Source organism: Micromys minutus, assembly GCF_963924665.1.
Source record: "Micromys minutus genome assembly, chromosome: 19".
In the NCBI taxonomy this organism is placed as follows: Eukaryota; Metazoa; Chordata; class Mammalia; order Rodentia; family Muridae; genus Micromys; species Micromys minutus.
In genome coordinates this window covers 18,221,843-18,245,676 of record NC_137954.1, presented here as the reverse complement: position 1 = coordinate 18,245,676, position 23,834 = coordinate 18,221,843, and the positions used below count along the sequence as shown (strand labels likewise).

The following is a 23,834-nucleotide window of genomic DNA, read 5'->3' as shown; positions in this document are numbered from 1 at the left end:
AACATTAAATTTGTACTGTCTGGTAGACACAGAACAGACTCAGGTTTGTAATAAACGAGAAGTCTCGGTACCTGGGTAATTAGTGCCTTCATCAGGCATTTAACTAATGACCTGCAATCTCTTAAACATTCGCTTAGCAAAAAGCCACCGAGGACAGGAGGGTGATAATAGCATGATAATCCATCTTTCTTCAGGTCCCTAAGATAAACTGCTACAAGTAAGGTGGTTCCCTGAAGTCCCAAAGCAGCAGCGTTGTCTCAATTTATTAAATCTTTAGGCTCCACCCATTTGGATCGCATCACGTGGGTACCCGGGTCGTGTATATAGGTCCTAAACTCTCCGGGTCATCCTGAGGTAGACTTCAGTTTAGAAGTGGAATCAAATGAGGCTGTGGGTGTTATCCTTGACTCATTCGAGGTCAAAATGCATTAACCTTGCCCAAAGTCACAATGAAAAACGTTGAGGAAGGAATACCTTACCACAATTTTTTTCCCTCTGCCACTTTAAACTAAAATAAGTCAGCAAGTCCTCTAAGACCTGCAGATACCAGGCAGAACTTCATTATGGAGCTGTTTCAGTGCCGTCCCCCAAGTGAGAAAGATAAATATCCAACATGACAGTATTGGCAGTTCCCAGCCAGGGAACCAATCTGCCTTCTGGTGTGGGGTGTTGGCTTTCATAGTCACATTAAAAAACTTTTCTCAAACATGTATTGACCACTTGTGACACATAAAACAGCCTCACTACAAAAAGCAATTACCGCTGTCAGTTTGCATCTGAGTAGCCTCAAATTTAAAAGCAGATTGACAATATCTGCCTAAGAACCCACTCTTTGGTAGAGGTGAGAAGTACAAAGGTAGTTTATGTTCTTGGAGATATTTAAAGGAAATAGCTATGTATTACACATTCAAAAGGAAAAAGGTCCTTTTGAATGTGTAATACATAGCTATTTCCTTTAGCGAGCCTGTTCACACTAATCCAACTTCCGGCCGCCAAAGGGAAAGCCAAGTTAGCGCCAAGTGATGTCTGTGGATGCTACGGGATTTCCTGGATTGACAACTGTGTGGTTGTTTCTAATGATGCCTCTTTGAAGATAAAAGGTTATTCATGTCACTTGGAGTCATCTTTTCGAATAAGCGCTTGCTTTGTGTTTCGAAGCAGTACTGAAGCCCAGATGTCAGGCCTGCAGGCCAGTGCTTGCCGGCTTCACCAGCGTCTCTGAATAGGCCAATCAGAGGGAGAAACACAGAGAGCGCTCTCCGTCCCCTCTAGAGTAAATCACTCATTGTTAAGGGGTGCTCTAGAAACCCTCAAAACAAGGCAGATTGCCTCCTCACAGCAACTAAAAATACACCGTGACAGGATGAAAGGTGGCTGGCATAGCTGCAGAGAAATCAAGGCTGATTCTACTGCCTCCTAACCCGTCCTTCTTAGGTTACAAAAGTTACAGGCTGCAGAAGGCTTCATAGTAAAGACCGAGTGCACATGGCGGTCAAGCTGACAAAGATGCTCTGTGAAAATCTGCATCCTGACTCTTCCTCTCTCCTAAATCCTAGATACACTCCATTGGTGGCAAAAATATTTCAGACTTCCTGAATGATTTGACCCTGGATTCTGACGAAAGAAGGGTCCAAAGAGGGTGCCTGAGCAAAAGATCACAATGGGAGAGAGAAATACAGATTGAACAAAATGCCACACACAGGCAAGTGTACGTGCACACTTCAACATATTTCAAAATCTGCTAGTAATGAGTGCTTGTTTTTAAAACGATTTCATCCTATAACACTAAGTAAAGACATTATCCAGCTTAGAGTTACTTCGAGGCTCTCTATTCCCTCGGTTTTCTCTTGGAACCTGCTGTACCAAAGAGACCTTCACTATAAATGGGATGGATGCTGACCATCCTTTCCACTGCTTCGAGAAGGAAAAATAAAGGACCTTCTCAGCAATGATGTGGCTCTCGGTGTTCTGTGAAGCCTATGGCAGCATCCTGCGATGTGAGTGAACCCTCCAAGAAGCTGAGATGCAGATGTGAACTCCATCAAAACTTAATTAAGCAACTCCCCCAAACCCACCGGGCACACTTTCTAGCCCTGGTCTTCATTTCTATATTGATTTTAGTTTAACTCCTTTTCGGGTGTGATCTCATATTTGAAAGAATTATGAGGAAAGCTTGTGGCACAGTGATAACGGGTTAAAATGCTTTTTCAAAGTGTATCCTGAAATACAAATCTGAGGTTACTGGATCCAGCTGTGAAGTCTGGGTAAAAATATGATCCTTTTCTAGCTGAGATAGTGTCTCTAAGACTTAAAACTGTTGGCTCTCTGCCTGGTTTATTCTGTCGTGTCTTCAGTGTGAGGCATCAGATAAAGCACTTTTAAATATTACTATGAGTAAAATACAGAGACTATGTAAACACTAAATGTTGGGAATGGTAGGTGTTCTTAGCTTCTCACAAAATAAGTCAAAAAATTATATTCTTTCTATTTCTAGAGGCTTGCCGTTGTACTGATCAATTTCCCCTGTTGTAGATATTTCAGTAAATATAATTTCATTAATTCATTTTTAAGCTAGATTTAACCTTGTACCAAAAACATACCTTAAAACCCTAATAATGATTGTCACTCATACACAGAATGTTCTTTGTTATAACTCTTGTAGCTGATGAAAGATTGTTTGAAAAATAATGTGTGCAAAGGCAGAATTTCAATTAACAAAATCTTGTTGCTTTAAAAATATTCTTCTCCACCCGCATACAGTCCCCCTTTTTCCTACAAAGCAAAATCCTGTTCGCTGATGCCCAAATCCCACAAATATTTCATAGGAACAAATTAATTTTGCACCACATTTCCCTGCAGTACTGGAACCAAACAAGCCACAATTTTATACATCACTGCCTCCTTAAACTGCTATTTGAAAATGTTAGCAGTGTTTTTGATTAGTTGGGAAGACGAGGGCTAAGGGCATGGTCTCCTCTGAATGTCCCCAAGTTTCACATTAAACTTTAAGCCATCACTGGAAGTTGGGCCAATATTCTCCTAGTTGGGACTTAATAATACTTAGTACCCATTTATAAAGTGATGAGCCACCCTTATGATGTGATTTGTCTCTAAACTGCCATTAAGCCTCATGTAACAAGTCATCTTGTTAGCCGCTGTTCTAAGTCCTCCTCATTGCCCTTCTGCCACCTTCAAAGCAAAACCTCAGCTTCTTCTCCAGGAAGTTCTCTAAAGTAACTACCTGTCCAGCCTACAGAGTCTACTGTGCTAATATTAAGATGCCCTAGTGAAGCAGCATTTATAATAATCACCCACCGGCTTGAGAATACCTGATTCTGTTCTAATTATGTTTTTATTGATTTTTTGAGAAGCCACGCAGGGTTTGAGCTTATTAAAGTCACAGCAGGGGAGGTATATATGACCAGTCATTGTCTGTAAAGGATATAGGAATTACTAATCTCAAGTCATAATGAATGACCATTGGAGAAGCATATACAATTATTATTTTAGGAAATAAAAAAGCATGTGTATACTGTTAAAATAATTCATTTTTAAAGTGCCAGACATTTTATATTCAGAATTTTACTCTGTGATATGTTGACATCTGACTTGCAACAATAAACCAATTTTGCTTTTTTATTATGTTAAAATATTCACATATAGTCATCTCAGCTTGCTTTGGCCTGTTTACATAAAAAGGAGGCACAGACCTGTGCAAGTTCAGGCCAGACAAAATTTCAACATGAAGATTTCCCTGCTTCATGAAGTCCCATACCTACCTAAGGAATTATTAGTAACTGTTGGTTGGAATAGGGAACACTAATTTGCTTGAAGAAGGTAGTCCCTGTTGGGTTGGGCACCCTCATTGAAAACCCAGCATTTAAGAGAATATGGACAGCACAAACTATAATTAGGAGGTTTAAAAAGATAAGGTACACAAAGCTGGGGAGGTAGGAAAAGGAGGAGTGGACCTGGATGGACAGAGGGCAAATGATAGGTTTGATTAACGTATTTTGTAGAACATTCTAAATAAATTAATAAAAATGAGAAAAAAATACAGAGAAAAGGCCTATAATCAAGGAATAAGAGGCCATTGCTTTTCTAATGTAGTCCCTTCCAAAATACACACTCCTTCACTGGAGACCTTTTTCTTTCAGTTTCTTAGTTTACCTCTGCATTTGCTGCCACAGCAGAAGAATACCACAGGAGCAAAAATAAGGACCAGTGATCATGCTATAAGTCACAGCTTCCCAAGGAATGCAACCAATTCCTGTCTCTTCCGCGTCATAATTAACACCCCAGCTGCTCTCAGTGTGTGCTCTGAGAATGAGTGCAGACACACCCCACTCACCTGGATTCCAATCAGAATGCCCTTCTGAGGTATCTTAAACCCTGTAGACAGCATTGCCTTTAGGAAGGCTGTATGAATACCCTCGCCAAAGCACGCCACCTGTTTAGGATTAAAGTAAAAAAAAAAAAAAAAAAAAACAAGATAAGGGAAGAACAGCCTTATCCACTTGCAAAGAAAGGAGAAAGAAAAATGAAAAATAAAAAACAAATGAAAAGCAATATACTGATAAACTCTTTCTCTAGATTTTATTAGTATTTCCCAAAAACCAAGTAATATTCGTGGAAGGGTTAAATGGCTGGCCGGGACAGATGTATCTTATGATTTTAATTAAGCATAATGAATGAATAAGCGACTCGTTCCTATTCAACAACACTCAGTGGAACAACATGCCGGATTGTACTGCAAGTTATTTGGATACAAATCACAGCTTCTGGTGTGTAATGTGATGAAACTCCAAATATTAATGTGAGTTAGTGTTTAAATAACTGTATATGTCCTGTGTACCATGCAGCAGTGTATGAATTCAGGATGAGGAATGATAGAAATAAAATACAACTGACCCACTGGTGTAAAATCATCTCAGACATCTTAGGGGAGAGCTGCCTAAGAAATACCATAAGTAAATGAAAATCTCAAAAGAGTTTATTCTTTTTTTATCGCTTTTATAAATGTGAACCAAAATATCTTGCAACTCATTCTGGATACCCAAGCCACACGTAAAGAAGGGAAAGGAAAAGACACCAAGCTAACACACATTAGTAGGACCTATAGAGATTTCCCTAGGGTGACTTCTGTACACTGTAATTACAAGTCGAAGGACGAGTGGTGTATTTTAACATGATGGGAGTCAACTCTGCACATATCATCTGGCACACATTCAGAGTCACCATTATGGTAAATAATGCTGACAGCCGGACTCATTCTTTAAGCAAATGACTCTCTCGTGCGGGGCGAGGAAAATTCTCATGAGTATAACCTTCAGCTGACCACAAGTACGTGCCTGCTTTTCACTCCACAGTGAACATTTTAATCAGTCATATACTGGCCAATCAACTGGAGCAATGTCAGCAGAAGTTAATGAGTCTCACTGCCACTGAGAGGAACCCTGAAGTCTGATCAGAAGTGCAAGTATCCAAAACAGGTAGCCCAGCAAAGTCAAATAGTCCTATAAATATCTGGATTGTATCCTCACTTTAGCCTGTAAAATAAAATGCCCCTTAATTAGAGATAAGAAGTGGGGTGTTTATGCACTCTACCGCAAGCCACTTAAACACTATAAAAGTGTCTTGGAAGCATAGCTGAGATTTCTAATCTGGATTTATTATTCCCTATTCAGTTATGAAACAATTTGAAACATCATACTTGATGACACTTGGAAATACAGCTTTAATATTAGAAGAATTCTTTTTATGGTTTAGAAAGGAGACGACAAATAGGGACGGCTTCTAAGTGGCTCATATCATCCTCCTTGTATGAAACAAAGAGGACATAAACCCTGAAAACAGTCATGCCACACTAGAGAAGCAGGAGAAGAGAAACAGACCTCTCTCTGTTCTTGCTCTGCATTCACTGCGGAATCATAGGATCAGAATGGACCTGAAACAGCATCCTTTGTCTGGGAATAATGTATACCCATAGTTCACAGTGAGGCCTGTTTTCTAACTGCATCAAGAAACATGGAAAAAGGATCAAGAGCCACTTTCTAAGAATGTGACTGCATCACCGCAGTCTCTCATCCCTCCCTTCCTGTCTCCTGGTCCCACTTGGCTTCTCATCAAAGCTCGTGCTTGTAACCAAGCAACCATATAAAACATCACGCATCCATTGCAATTAAATATTCTCCTATTTAGATTCTTTCCTTAATACCAAGAGAGACAATGATGCTTCACAGCCTGGTGTTGCCACTCCAGTGAGCACAGATGAGGATCTGAAGGTGGGAACGGGTATGTCTGTCAAGGGCTAGGTGATTCATAAAATGTCCTGACACTGACATGTAGAGAACTTTCTAGAATCTGACAGCTCTCTATGAGAAAACACATTTCACATTCTTAAAGAAACCTTCACTCGACACAATTCCAACACAAGAGAAGAGGGACATCCAGTGGCCAGCCCCATTATAGTTTTTAGACCATCCACAAGAGGTTGACGCTGGGATTCACCTTAAAGGTGGGCTGGGATTTTTCATGTATTCACAATTTCCACAATTCACATCTATGATCTTTGTAATGGTGTCATTCTACACATCTCCAATAAAGATGTGCTTCTCTGCTTCAGTCATAGCGAGGCAGAGGTTTCATTATTACAGAAGTATGTGAGAACTTTATGAAGACACAGAATATACTCAGATGTCTAGAGAAATACACGACTGTTGTTCACAGTGGGTTATGTGGAAATGAGTTAAGCGCACAGGTCTCCTCGATTCCCAGGTTTGCATGTAGAAATGTCAACTTGTTACAAAAGATAGAAGACTGACTTGCTTTTAACTAAAACTTCCTACACCTTTGGGAGAAGCTTGTGACGTTTACGTTTCTTTTGCCAGTGATGACTTTCCCTACAGTGCCATAGTCAGATCATAGAACAGATTTCCAGGGCGGCTTAACAAGAGCACTCATGAATTATTACCCATTTACCTCTCCCGTGGAAGCCATCTCACATCTCAGAATAGGGTCAGCATCCCTCAGTCGGGGCCAGGAGAACATTGGAGCCTGTCAGAGGCGATAGGGAAGGAAAATGTGAGATAAAGGGATGAAAGGAATAATCTCCCACAGGATTCATTAGGCAGGGTGTGTTGGGCAGAAAAAAAAATAGAGTCTCTCTGGCCCAAAAAAAAAAAAAAAAAAAAAAAATCTGACTTGAAAAATAGCTTTAAAATCCTGTTCCAAGAAGATGTTTGTATTCCTTGCCCAAAAGTTGGGTGAAGTAATCACAAATGGTTTTTGGAAACATATCCCCCTGTGACTAGTCTAGACCAGTATTGCTAATCTGGCCTGCATATTCTTATTGGAGCTCTTTCAAACAACATCTACTGGGCATGACTCTCCCAAAGGCAGAGTTCAAACACATTTTCCTTGATAGGCTCTTGGAACATTCCTCTCCTTTATTTCGTTCATTTGAACTTGCACCAAGCCACCTTGCCAGACGTGGCTGTCTGTGAGCTGACTTCTGAGATATTGAAGTGTTGTTGATACCTCTTAAAAGCTTTGAAAAACATTCTGCTTGGAAACATTTTTTTTTTCTATCTTTTTTTCCATACAAGCAAGAACACTGAAGTACTTCCTATTCAATTATTTTATCAGTGTGGCTCCCAAAGACTGAGTTCTTATTTCCTAACATTTGACTGTTTATCTGGTCCAGACGATCCTTCCATTGATAGCCACACTTTCTGTGAGAAAATGAGCTTGGGGTGATTTTACTGTAGGACCTTAATAAAGTTATTATAGGCGCCTATCTTCCCACCTTTTTTGTTCTGCTATTGGCTCTTTTCCATCAGCCACACTAGGACTTTTAAAACTGACAACAAATAAGGACCATGAAAAACAATGATTATGTGCACTGAAATCTATGAAGAAAAGATGTAAAACTCCGGACATTTTGAAAAGTTACTTAGTTGAAATTATGACATAGTGCCATATATGTTCATCAGTTTATAAAAACGGAATCCTAACGCATTAGCTTTACAGTTTTGGTTTCTAGAAACAACATAAACACATACAACTTAAGTCAGAAGTTGGAGCCTCATCAGAAGCAGAATCACGGATGGAGATACCAGTACATATAGGAACAGAATCTTTTTAAATGGCGGTTCTCAACCTTCCTACTACCCTTTAATAAGGTTCCTCGGGTTGTAGTGACCCCTAGCCATAAAGTTATCTTTATTGCTACTTCATGAGTATAATTTTGCTATGGCTATGAATCACAATGTAAATACCTCATTTTCTGGATATCTGATTTGAGACCCCTGTGAATAGGTTATTTGATGCCCCCAAGGAGGTCACAACCCCCAAGTTGAGAAGCACATTCAAAACAATCAATGTCACATAAATTAACTATATTTCACAATATTACTCAATTTTATATTGTGGTTTTTTTCTAAGAGATTCAAATGTATTTGTCTATTTTATAAATGCTTAGTTCTGTCCATCAAAGCATTTATAATTATGAGTACATACTTATAAGTACATAATTATGACTACATAATTATGTATATACTGAGGCAGCTAGAGGGGTATGATGGCTTTATGATCAAAGTATTATTAAAATGTAATCTTAATTCTGTCACCTTCACAGCACCACTATAAACTGTCATTTCAATTTTCCAAAGGGAAAAATCTGTACCACTGAAGAAAGTACAAACTAAGAAAGGCAGCCAAGGTGGTAAGAATTTAACCAGCCCCTCAGGGTAACCACTTTTACGAGACTCACAAATTCCTGGAGACTGTTCACAATTCAGTCTTGTCCTAAACAAGATTGCCTAAAATTTTGATTTGCTAACTAAACCAGCACCAAAATGTGTCAGCTGCAGAAACATGGGATAAAATCCACCTGGCTAGCTAATTTCGAGGTTACACTATCATGATGGTTGTCAATGTTTCTCTAAGTGCAAATAATCCACAGGCAGTTTCTGCTTATAAAATTTCATTCTTCTTATAAAATGATACACACTGCAAAATGTTACCTTAATGGCAACATAGTCAGAGGGGATGATGGGCTGCTCCAGTGTGGGAAGACGCTTCTCATCAATGCTCTCTCCGATCATCACCTTTGTAGCTACATCAATGAAATCCACCCCAAGAGTCTTGGAGACAAAGGGGAAGGATCGAGATGCTCTCAGGTTGCATTCAATCACCTAAGGAGATAAGTTCAAAAGGAAGAGGATGATGAAAGCTAGTAACAACCATCTCAATATTGATTTTGTCCCTTGGTTTCCTTCTGTTTCTAACACTCCTGTAACCTCATCTCCTTTATCTCCAGTGCTTACATTTTTTTCTAACTAATTACCTCCTTGTTGTCAAGATCTTTGAACTGTGGCTCTTTTCCATCCTATTTCCTGGCTCAATCTCTGTGTATTTCTGATGCATTTCATTTAATGCAGAGTTTGGATGATGTGACATTCCTAACTGAAATACCGCCACTGGAATCCTGGTGGCTTCATATAAAAGCTCAGCTGGTCAAAGAACTGAAACTTCTTGCCTCAACGTGTATCTCTCTTCTCTTAAACCACTTTAATGGCCCAAGTCCTACTTTCCAAGATTTTATTCAAATCCCAGTGTAGAAAAACACTTTCTCTAAGTATGAAGATCAATGAATATCTCCCAAAAGTGCTAGTTAGTCACTGTTGTAGATGATCTTACACCATGGGTAACACTCTCTCTACCTTCGACTTACCAAAATTTGAGTTAGTCTATAAACTTTCATTCATAACATTAAATTTTTCTTGAAGCCCTTTATTATTTTCTCCATATAAGATATGATATTCAGATATGCAAATATGTGACATATATAGAGAGAATTATATTTTGAAATGTGATCTTCCTTTTCAACTTCAAAGACATTTACAGTCTTCTCCAGCAGCTACTAAAGCTCTTAGTACACTTCTCCCAGTCCTCATTAAATTACAAAGTATTTGAATGTGGATAATATGCCTCATTAATTCAACTGTAATTACCCCTTGACTCCATGGTAAATAGTGAACAGATAGGTTGCTAATCATTTGAATAAAATAAAATAATTGGAAACCATCCAATTGGTCTAAATTACATTTTGTATTTTGTCTTTAAAATGGTTTCTAAAACAACTTTGTTCTCTGGGTAAGGAGCAAGTCAGACTTCAGTGAAGAAACTTATAAATACATGTGCTGTTCACTGTAAGATATGCATACGTCCACATGTACTTCATTGCAGGTGGGATATGGTGATTTTGCACCACATCAAGTACTTTACAAATCTGTGAGTGTTACTTACATCTTAGTACCACCAAAGGCCATTGCCTTCAAACAGGAGAGACATTACTCACTATGCAACATCCCTCTCAGAGAGGAGACACTGTAAGAGTCACAGAGATCAGCAGGGTGGAGCTCAGTACAACTTGGCCAACATAAACTAACAAGATGGCAAAGTCCTACAAGAACATTAATATTTCTTACCAAGACATCATTTCCTTTGACAAGAAACTGAACATTGAATGGTCCAGAGATGGCAAAAGCCTTTGCAATCTTTCGTGTGGCATCCTTCACCTGTGGGAAAAGACAATGACATGTGATTGAGAACATAGTGGTGGAGACTTAAAGAGATGCAGAACTCTGTCTAGCCACCCTTTGTGTCTCTTTGTAGTGATCTATGTCCCCATTAATGATGATAGTTAATAGCAATAATGGGTAATAGTAAGGGTCAAGAAACAAATATTTTACAAGAACATCTGTCCTCTGTAGAGCTATCTCTTGAATTATATACTCTTTTCTTTCCACAAAAAGCTAAATTAATTCTTTCCTTTCTACTTCCTTCAACACCGGGAACTGTAACTTAAACCATACATCATTCTAATGACCTATCTGCTGAGAGGGGCAGACTCTCAAAATACATGCAAAGCAGCCAGGGAGATTTCTTTTCTGTTGCTTTTCTGGTACACTAAACTCTATAAGATATTCTGTTTAGAAGGAAATAGTGTTTGCAGGGAGGCCTTCCATGTCTCTATGTCACAGGTAGGAGACCTTATACCCAGCAAGAAATTAAAGCTTCCCATGCCAAGATTGGCAATGATGACAGGAAGCAAAAAGCCTCCACTTATGACAGATACAGGAGTGTGTCAGCAATTTAAGTGGATATGGAAGGAAGCCCAGTTTATGGCATGTCCGCTCGGAAAGACTTGGAAAAATCTGTGGTTTGTGCTTATTCACCGTAACATGAAAGACTGAATCACAGTTAAATCTAAAGGCTTTTGAAAACTCCTACACTATTGTTATTACAAAGCATTCAATTACCTTCATATCCTAGAGCAAAGGCCTTCAGAATATATCCAATGGCCAGCACAAATTCTTGCAGTAGGATAAAAATAAAAGAAGCTCTCTATAAAGGTCAGGTCAACTTGACCTCTCTTATGTTCTCTGACTTAGGATGACGGGGTCCACATGCCCATAACTTGCCAGGCATACTGGATGCTGATGCAGTCATATCTTTAAAGGAACTGCTCTCAAAAAGTGGCCAAGAGTAATATCACAATGTGCTGGCTTTAAGTGGGGCTCAGAGTAAAGAATGAGAGCTCCGGTTGCAAAGTTTCCCCTAAGTCAGTCTCAGATATCAGAATTACCTGTGGTATCCAGTCTCTAGAATGGATCCCTAGGTCAGTGGTAATTATAACTTTAGGAGACTTGGTGAATAGGAAAACTCGGAGAAGTTTCCAGATTAATGGCCTCAGAAATTCAGAGTGGATGCAGGTATTTAAGCAAGTTACCTGGGTCATCTGAATGTCCACTAAAGATATCTAGATGTCCGCTACAACCAAACAGGCTCTAACCACAGTGAAAGAGACCATCTCTAAAACACTCAGCTGGTTAAGGGCAAGAAAGTCCCTCATTAAATTTAGCATAAGGCATGCCTTGCCTCAATGCTTAGTGTTTTTAAAACTAAAGGATTCTTCTGTTGTTTTGGTGGTGATTTCTCTCCTTCACTGCTCCCTTTCTACCCTCATTTCTAAATGATGACCTTTTCGATGGCTCCTTGGCTGATGGTCTGCGTAGGTAGCATCAATGTGGCATCCCCTGAGTGGACACCTGCATCTTCAACGTGTTCAGAGATGGCATGGGAGATGACCTGTCAAGAGACGAGTTTTAAAAAGTTATGAGACACCTACTTCCGGGCACTACTCCATCACCTCCCCTTTGATGTTCTGGCACCATTAGTGAGCAGACCCTGTTCAGAGCAGGAGAGAGCTGTGTTACTGTCCCGGCCTCAACGTGCAGTGACAAATAGCCTCGATGGGGAAAAGAGGGACTAGAAAACTATTTACCAATTGCCTCCAATTACTAAGCATGTAAACAGTAGAAGACTGAGTCAAGCCATACTGACTAATGAGGTTAGGACAAGAAATTACAGCGAGAACAGCTTTATCTTTTAGTCCACAGGGAAGAAGACAAGAGAGGTGACTACCTAACGATGTGAGTGGCATCACACAGACACAAAGTTTGTTGAAGAGAGAAAGACTGAAGATGTGGTGCAGATTATCTTTAAAGTGAAGTTTGAGAGACAAGAAAGTACTCTTGTTCTTGTTTGAAGTAAGCAAAGGCCTTCTTTAGAAGGAATAGCCAAGTGTGTGTCAAGTTCATGAGACTGAAAGAAACTTGAACTCTTGCCTGTCAGATTCTGAAGCCTATAACCTCAATAACTTTAGTCCCTGTGTTAATAAAATATGTTGCTCAGAAACTTATGAGGCTTAGTTCTTCATCAATTGTATAAATGACTTAAATTGTAGTGTTACTGAGTTTCCATTCTTCTGATGTCGATTTTGAGCTCTGAGACCTAGAAAAGGCTACATGCCATTGGTTTCTAATGAGAGGGGAATAACATTGATGCTTATATTCATGGAAGATTTGTTAAAGGCAGATTTCATATGAAATAAATTCACATGTGTGCATGCTTGTGCATGTAAGTCTGACAGCATATGTTTATGTGTAGGACCATAGGTGGGTGAATGCATGGGTGCACGTGTGTGTGTGTGCCTGTGTGTGTATGTGTGTGTGTGTCTATGTGTCTGTGATATTTTTTCCAACCAGAAAGAAGACTCTAATATATAACCTAACAGTTATGAGTGTGTAGGAAAAGCAGGAGCAGTCATCCCACTGAACTCAGAAGCATTAAGATAAATAAATCTGATATGCCCATTTCTGGGGATGAACTTAAAAATTGTTAGAGTAACATAAAATAATTCCAAAAGACAGATTATAGAACAATGTGCAAGGGAGTGTGAGTAAAAACAAAGAAAAGTCCACATTCCAGAAACCCAGACCAAAACCAGGCTGATGAGCCAGCATAGGCTCCAGCCAAACCACAATAGGCAAACAAGCACACTGTCCCAGAGTCCCCTCTCTCTATTTCCACAGATGGACAGTCACATCCCTCCTCTCTATCCCTGCTTCAAATATTAAAGGTAGAAAGGCGAATTTATTATCTAAAACGGGAGATTGAAAATGAGATTCCTAGAAAGGAAAAGATTGTTCTAAGATAGATAGCATGTGAGAGGTTCTTTCCCAACCAGAAAGAAGACTGTACTATATAACCTAAGAGGTAAGAGAGTGTAGCTCCAGGGTAGAACACTTGCTTAAAATCTTCCACGTCCTCAGATCCATCCCAGACATGAATAAAAATAAAGGCAAAAAACCATGTGTAATCTTAAAGTGATTTGTGCTGTTTGTCAGCAACTTAAAAGACTCAGATGAGTCCCCCTCTGAAGATGTATCAGCAAAAATTCCTGTCCTTGAAGACAGAAGACTGGACACATTATCTCTGAATGTTTCAAATCAGTATTATGAGAATCTGAGGCTAGAAGAAACAATCATAATTTTTAAAGAAAATGGAAAACTCTACTCTACACAGCTAATCTGTTTGGGAAAAAATAGATTTGACATATCTGTTAGTGTTCTGAAACATTTTCAAAACAAAAGATGAAGGCCAATGGTTAACTCCATCCTTGAGGCGAGTAAAATAGCATGCCCTCTGCTTTATTAAGACAACCAGCAAATTTGAGTTAAACACGCTTGCTTCCACATCCGCTCTCCTTGAAGTCAGAGGCTTTCGAGGTTATAGCCATTTCAGATGTGATATAGTAAAGCTAATTTTACATTGTTACTCTGCCTACACAATTATATTTGGTTGCCTTTATTAATCCAATGAAAAGGAGAGGAGAGAGTGCGGGGAAATAAGAGAAGAAAAATCAGAGACTCAATTAGAAATTCTAGAAAGCAAAGTGTTTGGGTGTTTTTACAACACTGGCTGGGACATAAAAGAAAAGCCACAGACAAAAGAAAGCGAGAAGGAAAGATCTATTCAAGAATGAGGAGTGGGGTCCTGTAACGGATACTGAACATTATCAAAGAGAAAGGCTGACAGTCTGAAAGCCAAGGAATATGATACCCATGAGAAGTCAACTCAATCTTCAGCAACTTTGAGAGCTGGCCTTCAGGGTTTTGTGGGTTTGGTTGTTTGTTTTGTGGGTTGTTATTAAGGAAGTATGGGGGGAGGGAGAGTGATGTTTGTGATAGTGTCTGTACTTTTGATAAAACAGCTTCCCCGCTATGGTCAGACATGATTTTTAGAGACTGTGAATTCTAACCTGTGGCCATTTCAGGGTTGCGACAAATTAAAAGCTGGTGGGAGAAATGAGAGACAGCATTAACACATACCCTTCCTTCTTTGCCAACAGCGTCCATCTCCACTTCCCGGGCCCCCTCAACAAACTTGGTCAGCACCACTGGGTGTTCCTGCCGACAGAATCAACAGAAGCAAGAACTTGAGCAGAAATTCCACGCGTAATAGCAGGTAGCCGTGTAGCTTGGATAAATAACAAGGCAGCGACTGCAGAAAACATAAGGCTGAACATACAACAGGAGCTCACTAGCCAGTCTGTTTTGTAAGAATAAGATGATGTTCTTTTTACAGTAAAAGTAAGTGTGTTTCCTGCAACTCTGGAGGCTCAGCAAACAGCAAATGAGTTCTGAAATGACAAATATTGGTTTGTGATCCAGTTTGAGAAAAGAGAAGACTAAGGATGAAACAAATAGCACTTCCTTCCCTTCCACCAGAATCATCAATAAGCCTCTGCGTATTTTGTACCTATAGGTGACTGTTGCATCTGACTCTCTTCTCATTGGTTTCTGCAAATGCCACAGCTTCCAGCTCAGAAACGTGAAGGAACTGTATAAGAAATCTGAATAAGCTTAAAAGAGAGTAATGATGGTGAGTTGTGAGATGTTGTTGTTGTTTTCCTTTTCTTTTAGGACAAAATCCTCCTCTGAAGTTTATAAGCCTTGTCCTGCTTTTAGAGTATGCAGCTGACAACTGGAAATCAAATCTATTTCTCAGTTAACCTTAACATGCACATCTTTTGGCAGTGTCCTGGACTGCTTGCCAGTCTTGAATTGCTTCCTGTACTCAGCTGTCATAGGACAATGTTGAGGTCCCCCTGCAGACCCAGACTAACTTCCTCTGCACTAAGTGAAGAGGATACCTAGTGATTTGGCCAGTCGCTGGAAGCCTCCTCCCCTATGGTATGGGATCCTGCAATCTGGGCCACTTGTTACATTTACTTGGCCTTTATAACTACTTCCTGTGTGACCTTCATCTTTTCTCTCAATGCAGTATTTTATATTGCAGCTCTCTCTTTCAAAGCCTAGGCCAGGAGCTAACTTTTAAATGATTTCTCTAAGCCCTTCCAGCTACCATGTTATAATTCATCCTCTTGGGCATGTGTGAGATCTAACTTATATCCTTGAACATTATAAATAGAATTTAAATGTACAGATATGTTTTCATGCTTCTTTCACAAGGCTCCTCATCATTCTGTATCTTCCACTGAGCCCTAGATTACTGGTATCCGCTGGGTGTTCATCTTACCTGCTCCTGTCTTCTGTCCTTACTCATCAGTGATTGCCTTCATTTCCAAAGTTTTACTTTAAAGGATAAGCTATTAATTTCAAAATCAGTATTCATGTCTCTATGTTCACCCATCCCCTTTCCTTTAAAATTTACTTTATTTTAACCATGTGTATATGTATGTGGGTCTGTTTGTGGATATCTACATTTCATGGTCATGCCTGTAGAGGCCGGAGGAGATGGATAATTCTGCAGCTTTGTAACCAGAAACCAAACTCAAGTCTTCTAAAAGAGCAGTGTATACTCTTAATCACTAAGCCATCTCTCCAGCCCCATTAATCCTTCTGGTCCTCAGAATACAGCCCTCTGCCTTCATACCATCCCTGTTTAGATTCTTCATGGGCTGCCCCATTCAAATGGTCTAACATAAAACACATTCCTTTTACTATACACTCTCTGCTTCCCTAGCAAGCCTGATCTCTGTTGTGTCCCTGCTTTCTAGCCCTGCTGTCTGCTCAGAAACTCTGGATTCAGTCACAACACCTTTCCGCCTCACCCTCTTTCCATTTTCCAATTCCCCTCAATGAATATTTTCAATATCCTTCTCTACGTCATTCCAAAGCAGTGCCATCACCCCCTCTGACCTGCCAGAGTAGCCACTAAACCTTTTCCATGAATTTGCTTTTGCTATGCAGTTCACCTTTTCTGCACTACAGTCGTACAGTCAGTGACCTATTTTGTGTCCACGCTATGTAATGAATGCTTTGTCAGTTTCTAGTAACCCGATGGTCTTTCTCACCTTCAGCCTTTTATATATGCTATCTCTGCTGCTCACCCAACAGACGTCCACCTAATTAATGCTGAATTAATCATTCCTCACATGTTAAGATTAATAAAGAAATAGATCTGAGTTGCACTTACCTTTAAAATCTCTCCTCAAGAACTGAACATCAAGGTTTTTTTGTTTTGTTTTGTTTTTTAATGGTATCCCTCAGCAGCCTACCTTTTCTCTATTGCAAAGCTTAGATGTAATTATAATTTTTCTATGCTTTGGTGTTACTAGCAAAGAAAATATGCAAGAACAGTATATGTGTGTGAGTGCATAAACACCAATACGATACACACACACACACACACACACACACACACACACACACACACAAGGTAAATGTATAGATTAGCTTTTCACATGTATTCACATGTTTCACTTTCCTTTGGTAGTGAGAACAGAACAATAACTGTTGGCTAATGCATGTGAATGAGCAGGAAAAGAAACGATTAGCAGCGCTGATTTTACTTTAAATGTAAGGTGAGAGCCATGGGTTCTACTGTAGCATGATGGAAAGTCTTGAGCTAGAAGATATTCCGTCAGGACATCTCTCTTACAAAACTGTGCTGTTGTATCAGCTGACACCCTATCAGAAAGGTAAATGTAAGTCTTTACTGAGTGAAGTCCTCTGAGGCTGAAATAAAAATAACCTTATCCCATCCCTCAAATGTAGGGTATAGTTACTGACCTCTCAAAAGAGGAACACAACAGAATCTTGGGCAGAGATTATAATATAAAAACTAGTTCACTGCCCCATTAAGAAGATGTCCTTCAGTAACTGACTTTCCTACCAATTCGAGTTCTAACCCCACTAATTTTCTTTCTTTAGCATTATCATTCTCTTCTCACTCATCCTCCCTCTCCACTTTCTTCATGACTAAACATCCTTGAAGAAGAGCTGTCATGGAGAAAAGGAGCCTGGGTTCATGTGTCCAGAGCAGTCCATGCTTGTTTTCCTGCTCTGAAGTAGCTCTGACTCCATTCTTCAGCTCCCTTCAAACTCCACTTGCCTAACATCAAACTCTCCTCCGAATTGTTCTTTTAAAAAAAAAAAAAAAAAAAAAAACTAGCTTTTGAAAGCTTTTTAAAGGAAAACATTACTTTCATCCTCCACAGTGAGAGGTCTGCAAATCAATAACCCTGCTGGGTAAATCTTAAATGGATCACACCAAGGTAACACCAAAGGAGGAAGTGAAAGCTTGGGGCAGTTAAGAAGGGTGCCTTAAGTCACTACAAAATTATAAACATTTTTATTAACTCGCAAATGCAATGTGTGAGAATGGAAAAAGAAATCAATAGGTGAACAAGGCGACTAACTAATAAAGTTGTGTGGTTGATTAAGGCCAATCCCCAAGTGCCCAAGTGTGAGGATTAAAAGCAAAGAAAGCTTTCATCTGATAATGATAAACATGGTTGGATCTTCCTGGAGATAGAGCCCCTGGAATAACTTGACCAGCATGGAGCTCACGAAAAGGACAAGATACTTATTAAGCATCCAGCATGGGTGCTTATCCATTCACATTCCCAGAGTCTCCAAACAAATTAATCTAATGATGAAAGATACACAGGTCTCCCACCAACACTAAGAATCCAGTCATCACATAAAGACATTTTTTTCCTTTCAGGTTTCCATTGTCACAGGTAAGAAACTAGTACACAGAAGAAAAAGGAGGTGACCTCTACCTCAACAACCTCATGTGAAAGCAAAACCCACATAGAAAACAAGATACAGGATACAAAACAAGATCGCTCCAAGTCATTGCGAAGAAACGGGATACTACCTGAGAGACTCGGGTGGCTTCCTCAAGAAACCTTTTCATCTCGTCCTCAGAGAACACCACGTTCATGGCAGACCCACTGGGAATGATGAAGAGAAAAGCAGGTGAGTGTCCTTTACCAATTCAGAAGTAAGAGATTGAACAATGCCAGGCAATCTCTAGTTCCAACACAGAACAACGGTATCCTTTTTTGTCTATGCTTCGTTTTAATTTCTTGTAATCACAACATCAGTAAATCAAAGCAAGACATCTAAGAACTTAAGGGCGGGGCCCCATAAATCCCTGCTGCTCCCAGAAATTGCTATAGCTCCAGGATTATAATGTTTGATTCACAGCATCAATATGTTCTGGGTTCTAGGTAAATCTTAATGGTTAACAGGATTCAGCCCAGACTATAATTTCCCTCACCATGTTTCTTCAGTATTCATTATCAACAGATAATCTTATCCCCAAGCACTATGCAAAACAGGTCTCCATTTCTCGATCTCTATAATAATAAAACTGATTCTCATATGTGCCAATGGGATATGCAATATGTGACTAAGACATATTCAACTGTACACTTTCTTCTAAATTCCTAAGTAAAAAAATGCTCTCAAGTAGAATCACTCTGAATTTTGACACTTTGGAAATGCAATGGGAATGTTGGAAATGAGGAACACTCAAATAAGCAAAAAAGTTACTTCCCTCTTCTTTTAAAAATAACACTTTCTTTACCTTTTCTAATTACTATAAAGTTCTGCACAAAGCCATTACTTTATTGGCTTGCGAGGCAGTGACTATAGCAATAACCCTGAGGATTCAGGGAATGGGAATATAACTTACTATTCAAAGACTTTTTTTTTTCTTCCAACCCTCTTTAAACACATGCCTATTGCTTAAATTGATTTACATTAATTCTTCAAAGTAGTATTATTAGACTGGTTTACACAAAATGTCATTTCAATGAAAGGGCACATTTCCTCTTCTTTTGAAATTTGTTCATTATTTTAAAGGATCCCATCTCAAATCCCATTCACACTTCCAAATTGTGCAGAGTAAATTGTGTTTCTCCTATTATCCCTTGTTCAGTGAAGTGGTTTCTTACATGTGGTAACATCTGAAGGGACTATAATTCACAACTACTCCTTTGATGATATAAATTATTTTCAACGTTTACTATAAAGGCTCCTCAGTGCCCATGTTCCTCACCATCATACTTCATCAATTACAATAAATAAATAAAAAAATAACTGATCTTAAAACCCCCAAAATTCAAAACAAAGACAATATCAAAAGGTACTGATGAAAGTCAAGAAGAGGCTGTTATTTCTGACTATCAAAAAAAAAAAAAAAAAATAGATGATGCCAAGAGATGCACCAGGTTGTGTTTTAATGTTTTCTGTGTAAAACTATCCCTCTTTAGTTTGGCCAAGAAATGCCTTTAGCTGAAATTCTTCTAGATGTTACCACTCCTGGGACAAAAATTAAGCTGGAAGAGGGAACATTTGTACTCAAGCTTCCTCTGTTGGTTCAGAGATTGTGTCTAGATTAACAAATTCCTTCCCACCAGAGCCTTGTGTTCTTAGCATGCAGCCCATGTTTCTGTCTCTCCCAGTTTTTGAAACATTGTTCTAGAAAACAACATATTACCTCAAAACATAGGAAGGTCTCAGTAAGCAGGGATAGCCCACAGAGTTTGCAAATTCCAGTGCTTCATTCTAATTAATAGGGGAAAAAAGAACAACACAAAGTGTATGAATAGTTTAAAATATGCAATAAAAATTCAGACTGGTATCTAAAAGGGATAACCTAACTCTTTTTATTCCTCCTCTCAAAAGACTCCATTAAAATGTAAATTGGACACCAAGATACATAAAATTCCTGGTTTCTCATTCTCCATATCAAATCTAGTTCAAAAATAGTTTGAACTTCTTTTCATTGTCTGAATCTTAATGAGAATGCTGCTGTCTATTTATAATCAACATTTAAGTGCAATCATCAAACACAGCTACTTTACAGTAAATTTACTAAGCATGTGCCACATTCCACCTGCCCTCTAGTTAGCTTCTCCAGTAGTTAACATTCAGGTTAGGACTCTTCAAAAGAGAGCATTAGAATGAAACACTTGTTCCTCTCCTTACCAATGTGTTTACAGCTTTCCATGGAGCCTGGGCCACCTTTAGCTCGTCTAAGACAGCTGAGAAGATGGAGCGATCCTCAGCTCTATCGATCTGCAGAGGGCTGGTACCCATGATCTTGACCCCATTCTTGTATAAGGGGACAGCCAAGTTGTTTGGAATCTGGCCCCCGACTGATATGATGCAGCCATTACATGCCTGGAACAAACAAGCCACATATCAGTCACTTGAGTAACCTAAACAGGAATGGATGGTCGTGCTAATAATATTGGCAGCATTTCCTGTGGGTTGATGTGAAGGCGATACATGATTGGACAGTGGAGAGGTAGGTGGGGAAAAGTCTGGAGGAATGGAAGAGAGGGGAGGGGGTGGAGATTGAGGAGGCAACATGGAAGCAGATGTAAATGTTTCCCTCGGCGCATGTCTTCATGAATAAGGTGGTTATGAATATTTCAAAGAGTTTCTATGGGTCTATTTATCTCATATAGATGGGCTGTTTATATTTCAGTCCAATGGTTGTACGCTTATTGTGTAGAGGGTTTGTGGATTGAAAATTTAACATATAAACTTGTTTCATAATTTAATGATCATGGAGTCATGTTTTTACCAGGCAGTGGAGGAAAGTGAGTGAAATGAGATGCAGGGGCAGTAGAGTGAACTGTGCCTGAGTTCTTAGAAGCAGCATGGAGCTACCAAGATAGAGATCTCCACAGTGACATATGACCTTGAGAGAGCCAGCACTAATGTGAGATAAAAGGTTTCTACCTTTTAATATTTACCACAACAAAATATTTATTATGATGATGAGATTTCCATACTGTTTACCAAAGCAAAAGAGTATTGGATTTTAAACCCTCAGAGCTCCAAGGGACTAAACCACCAACCAAAACTATACATAGATAGTTCCGTGGCTCTGGCTATATATGTAGCAAAGGATTGCCTTATCTGAGAGGAGGGACTTTTGGTCCTGTGGAGGCTCAATCCTGAAGCATAGAGAAATGCTAGGGTGGTGAGGTAGGAGTGGGTGGGTCAGTGGGGAGCACCCTGATAGAAGCAAGGGAAGAGGAAATAGGATAGGGGGCTTGCAGAGGGGAATCTGAAAATTCAAAATACTCAGTGCCTAAAGAATAAGATCACTCCCCTGCCATTCCTGGCATTTAAGCCTTTCCTATCCATCATTGCTCTTATCAGCCCATAGAAACTCACTGAATATCAGTGAAACTATTCATTATCTACAACCTATGTATGTCAACACTAACAAATCCTTTATAACACCCATATATTGTTCTATTCCTTCTACACCCTAATTTACTTAGCATTTGATCAACCATAAGTTCAAATCCATCTATCCCTACCCTGACCTCCTAAATACCAACTGCTTCCTTTGGCTGACACTTTGGTATCTGTTCCCTGTACTCAGCAAAGCATTTACTTCCTACTTCCTTCCCCCTGGTTTATATATGCATATATTCATGAATATATATTTATTCCTTATAAGCAGATATATGTATGATCTTTTATGTATCACATATATGTTAACATGTGTGTGTGTGTGTGTGTGTGTGTGTGTGTGTTGTTAAGTCTTCCCAATACTGTAGCTGGACCAGTGAGGAAGAGCTGAGGTTTGATAACAGGGAACTAGACACACAGTTAACAATCTTTTACCCTATCATTTCATACTGTGTAATGATCACTCACCCTAAGGTTCTATCATTTGTCTATAACATTGTACTGAAGCATCACCCTGACTCACACAGCTGATATGTGGATTAAATAAGATGGTCAAGCCTCAATACCTTATATCCATTGTGTTTATAAATAAGATATTAATATCAAAAATATGACAGCCAATAGATATTTGTCCTAATGACCTAATTAATGAAAATTGATAAAATTATTGAAGTTATTTATCTATGTCAAATAATTTTATCATAATTTTAAATTGCTTTTGGATTACACTTATAAGGAATGAAGCTAACATCTTCTCAGAGACAATAATTACAGTGTCACCTAAACATACTGCAAGTGAGTTTTTAAAACCATTGTAAATGGTATTGAACATATAAACCAACCATTCTGCATATTTATAAATGGTCATATTTTTCACACCTTTTAAAAGTGCATTCGACATAGATCTTTGCAAAGCCCTTAAGAACAGTTATTCTCTTTACTATCACAATCCTTCTTTCTGACTATTTTGAGTTTGGTATAAGTATCATTAAGATTTCAAGGATTAAAAAACAAATTTCCCACTAAGCCTATACATAAAACTTCCATGTAAAAGACTTCAAATAAATTAAAATTAGCATCCATTTTCACTAAATTAGAGCTTGAAGTTGAACAAAAGGGTTTGAATGAATATACCCATATTTTTAATTTTTCCATTAAACTTATTTCTCTTTTTCTAAAAAATTAACAGCTTAATAATTAATAACAAATATAGAATAATATAGAAGCTACTACTCATTACTTAGTCCTTAACTGTATATTCTGAAATATCTCTTTGATCCTTAAAAAATTGAGGTAGAGGAGGAAGGGGAGTGGGAGGGAGGATATAACATTTGAAATGTAAATCCAGAGAATATCTAATAAAATTGAAAAAAAATCCTCATGAGGCAGATATTACTAACTCCATTATGTAGCTAAAGAAACTGTGGCTCACTGAAGGCCACAAGCCTTTTATGCAGCTAACTCAGAGCTGACATATGAATTCAACTCTGTAGAGAGTGAAGCTACACTTGTGTAATATATAAAAATATTTGAATGCTGGACCCACTCGACTAGCTGTTTTCAAACATGGTTGATGTTAGAGGATAAGAAAACTATCTGTAAGACTTTTGGGAGATAGTAGACAACACAAATCTTTCTTTTCCAAACCAAAGACTCATCATTCATCACTGGGAAGTTGACTTGTATCCACGGGAGAGCTACAGAGACAAAATGTGGAGCTTGTGAAGGGTTAGTCCATGAACCAAGAGGAACTTGGCATGGGGGCATGTTTGCTGGGGAAGAATGATATGGAACCATTGCACAGAAGATTCTAATCACAATTAGATCAATGAGTGTCAACCCCCGTTTGATGTAGAGCAACCCTTTCACAGGGACTACACATCAAATATATACATTAAAATGCATACCAGTAGCAAAATTACAATCATGAGGTAGCAACAAAAATAA

The 23,834-nt window shown here is 38.9% G+C and overlaps 1 protein-coding gene across 1 annotated transcript in view; it reads right to left on the bottom strand.

Moving 5' to 3' along the window:
- The window catches only part of CPS1 (carbamoyl-phosphate synthase 1), a gene marked incomplete at both ends in the record, with an annotated part of 104,874 nt that overhangs the window by 5,641 nt on the left and 75,399 nt on the right, over positions 1-23,834 (bottom strand). Inside the window, 9 exons of the mRNA XM_080932798.1 lie at positions 4,352-4,450; positions 6,982-7,056; positions 9,027-9,197; positions 10,494-10,583; positions 12,049-12,156; positions 14,742-14,819; positions 18,541-18,616; positions 20,170-20,237; positions 20,661-20,855. Coding sequence (XP_080788924.1) covers positions 4,352-4,450; positions 6,982-7,056; positions 9,027-9,197; positions 10,494-10,583; positions 12,049-12,156; positions 14,742-14,819; positions 18,541-18,616; positions 20,170-20,237; positions 20,661-20,855 — 960 coding nt within the window. The remainder of the gene's footprint in view (positions 1-4,351; positions 4,451-6,981; positions 7,057-9,026; positions 9,198-10,493; positions 10,584-12,048; positions 12,157-14,741; positions 14,820-18,540; positions 18,617-20,169; positions 20,238-20,660; positions 20,856-23,834) is intronic.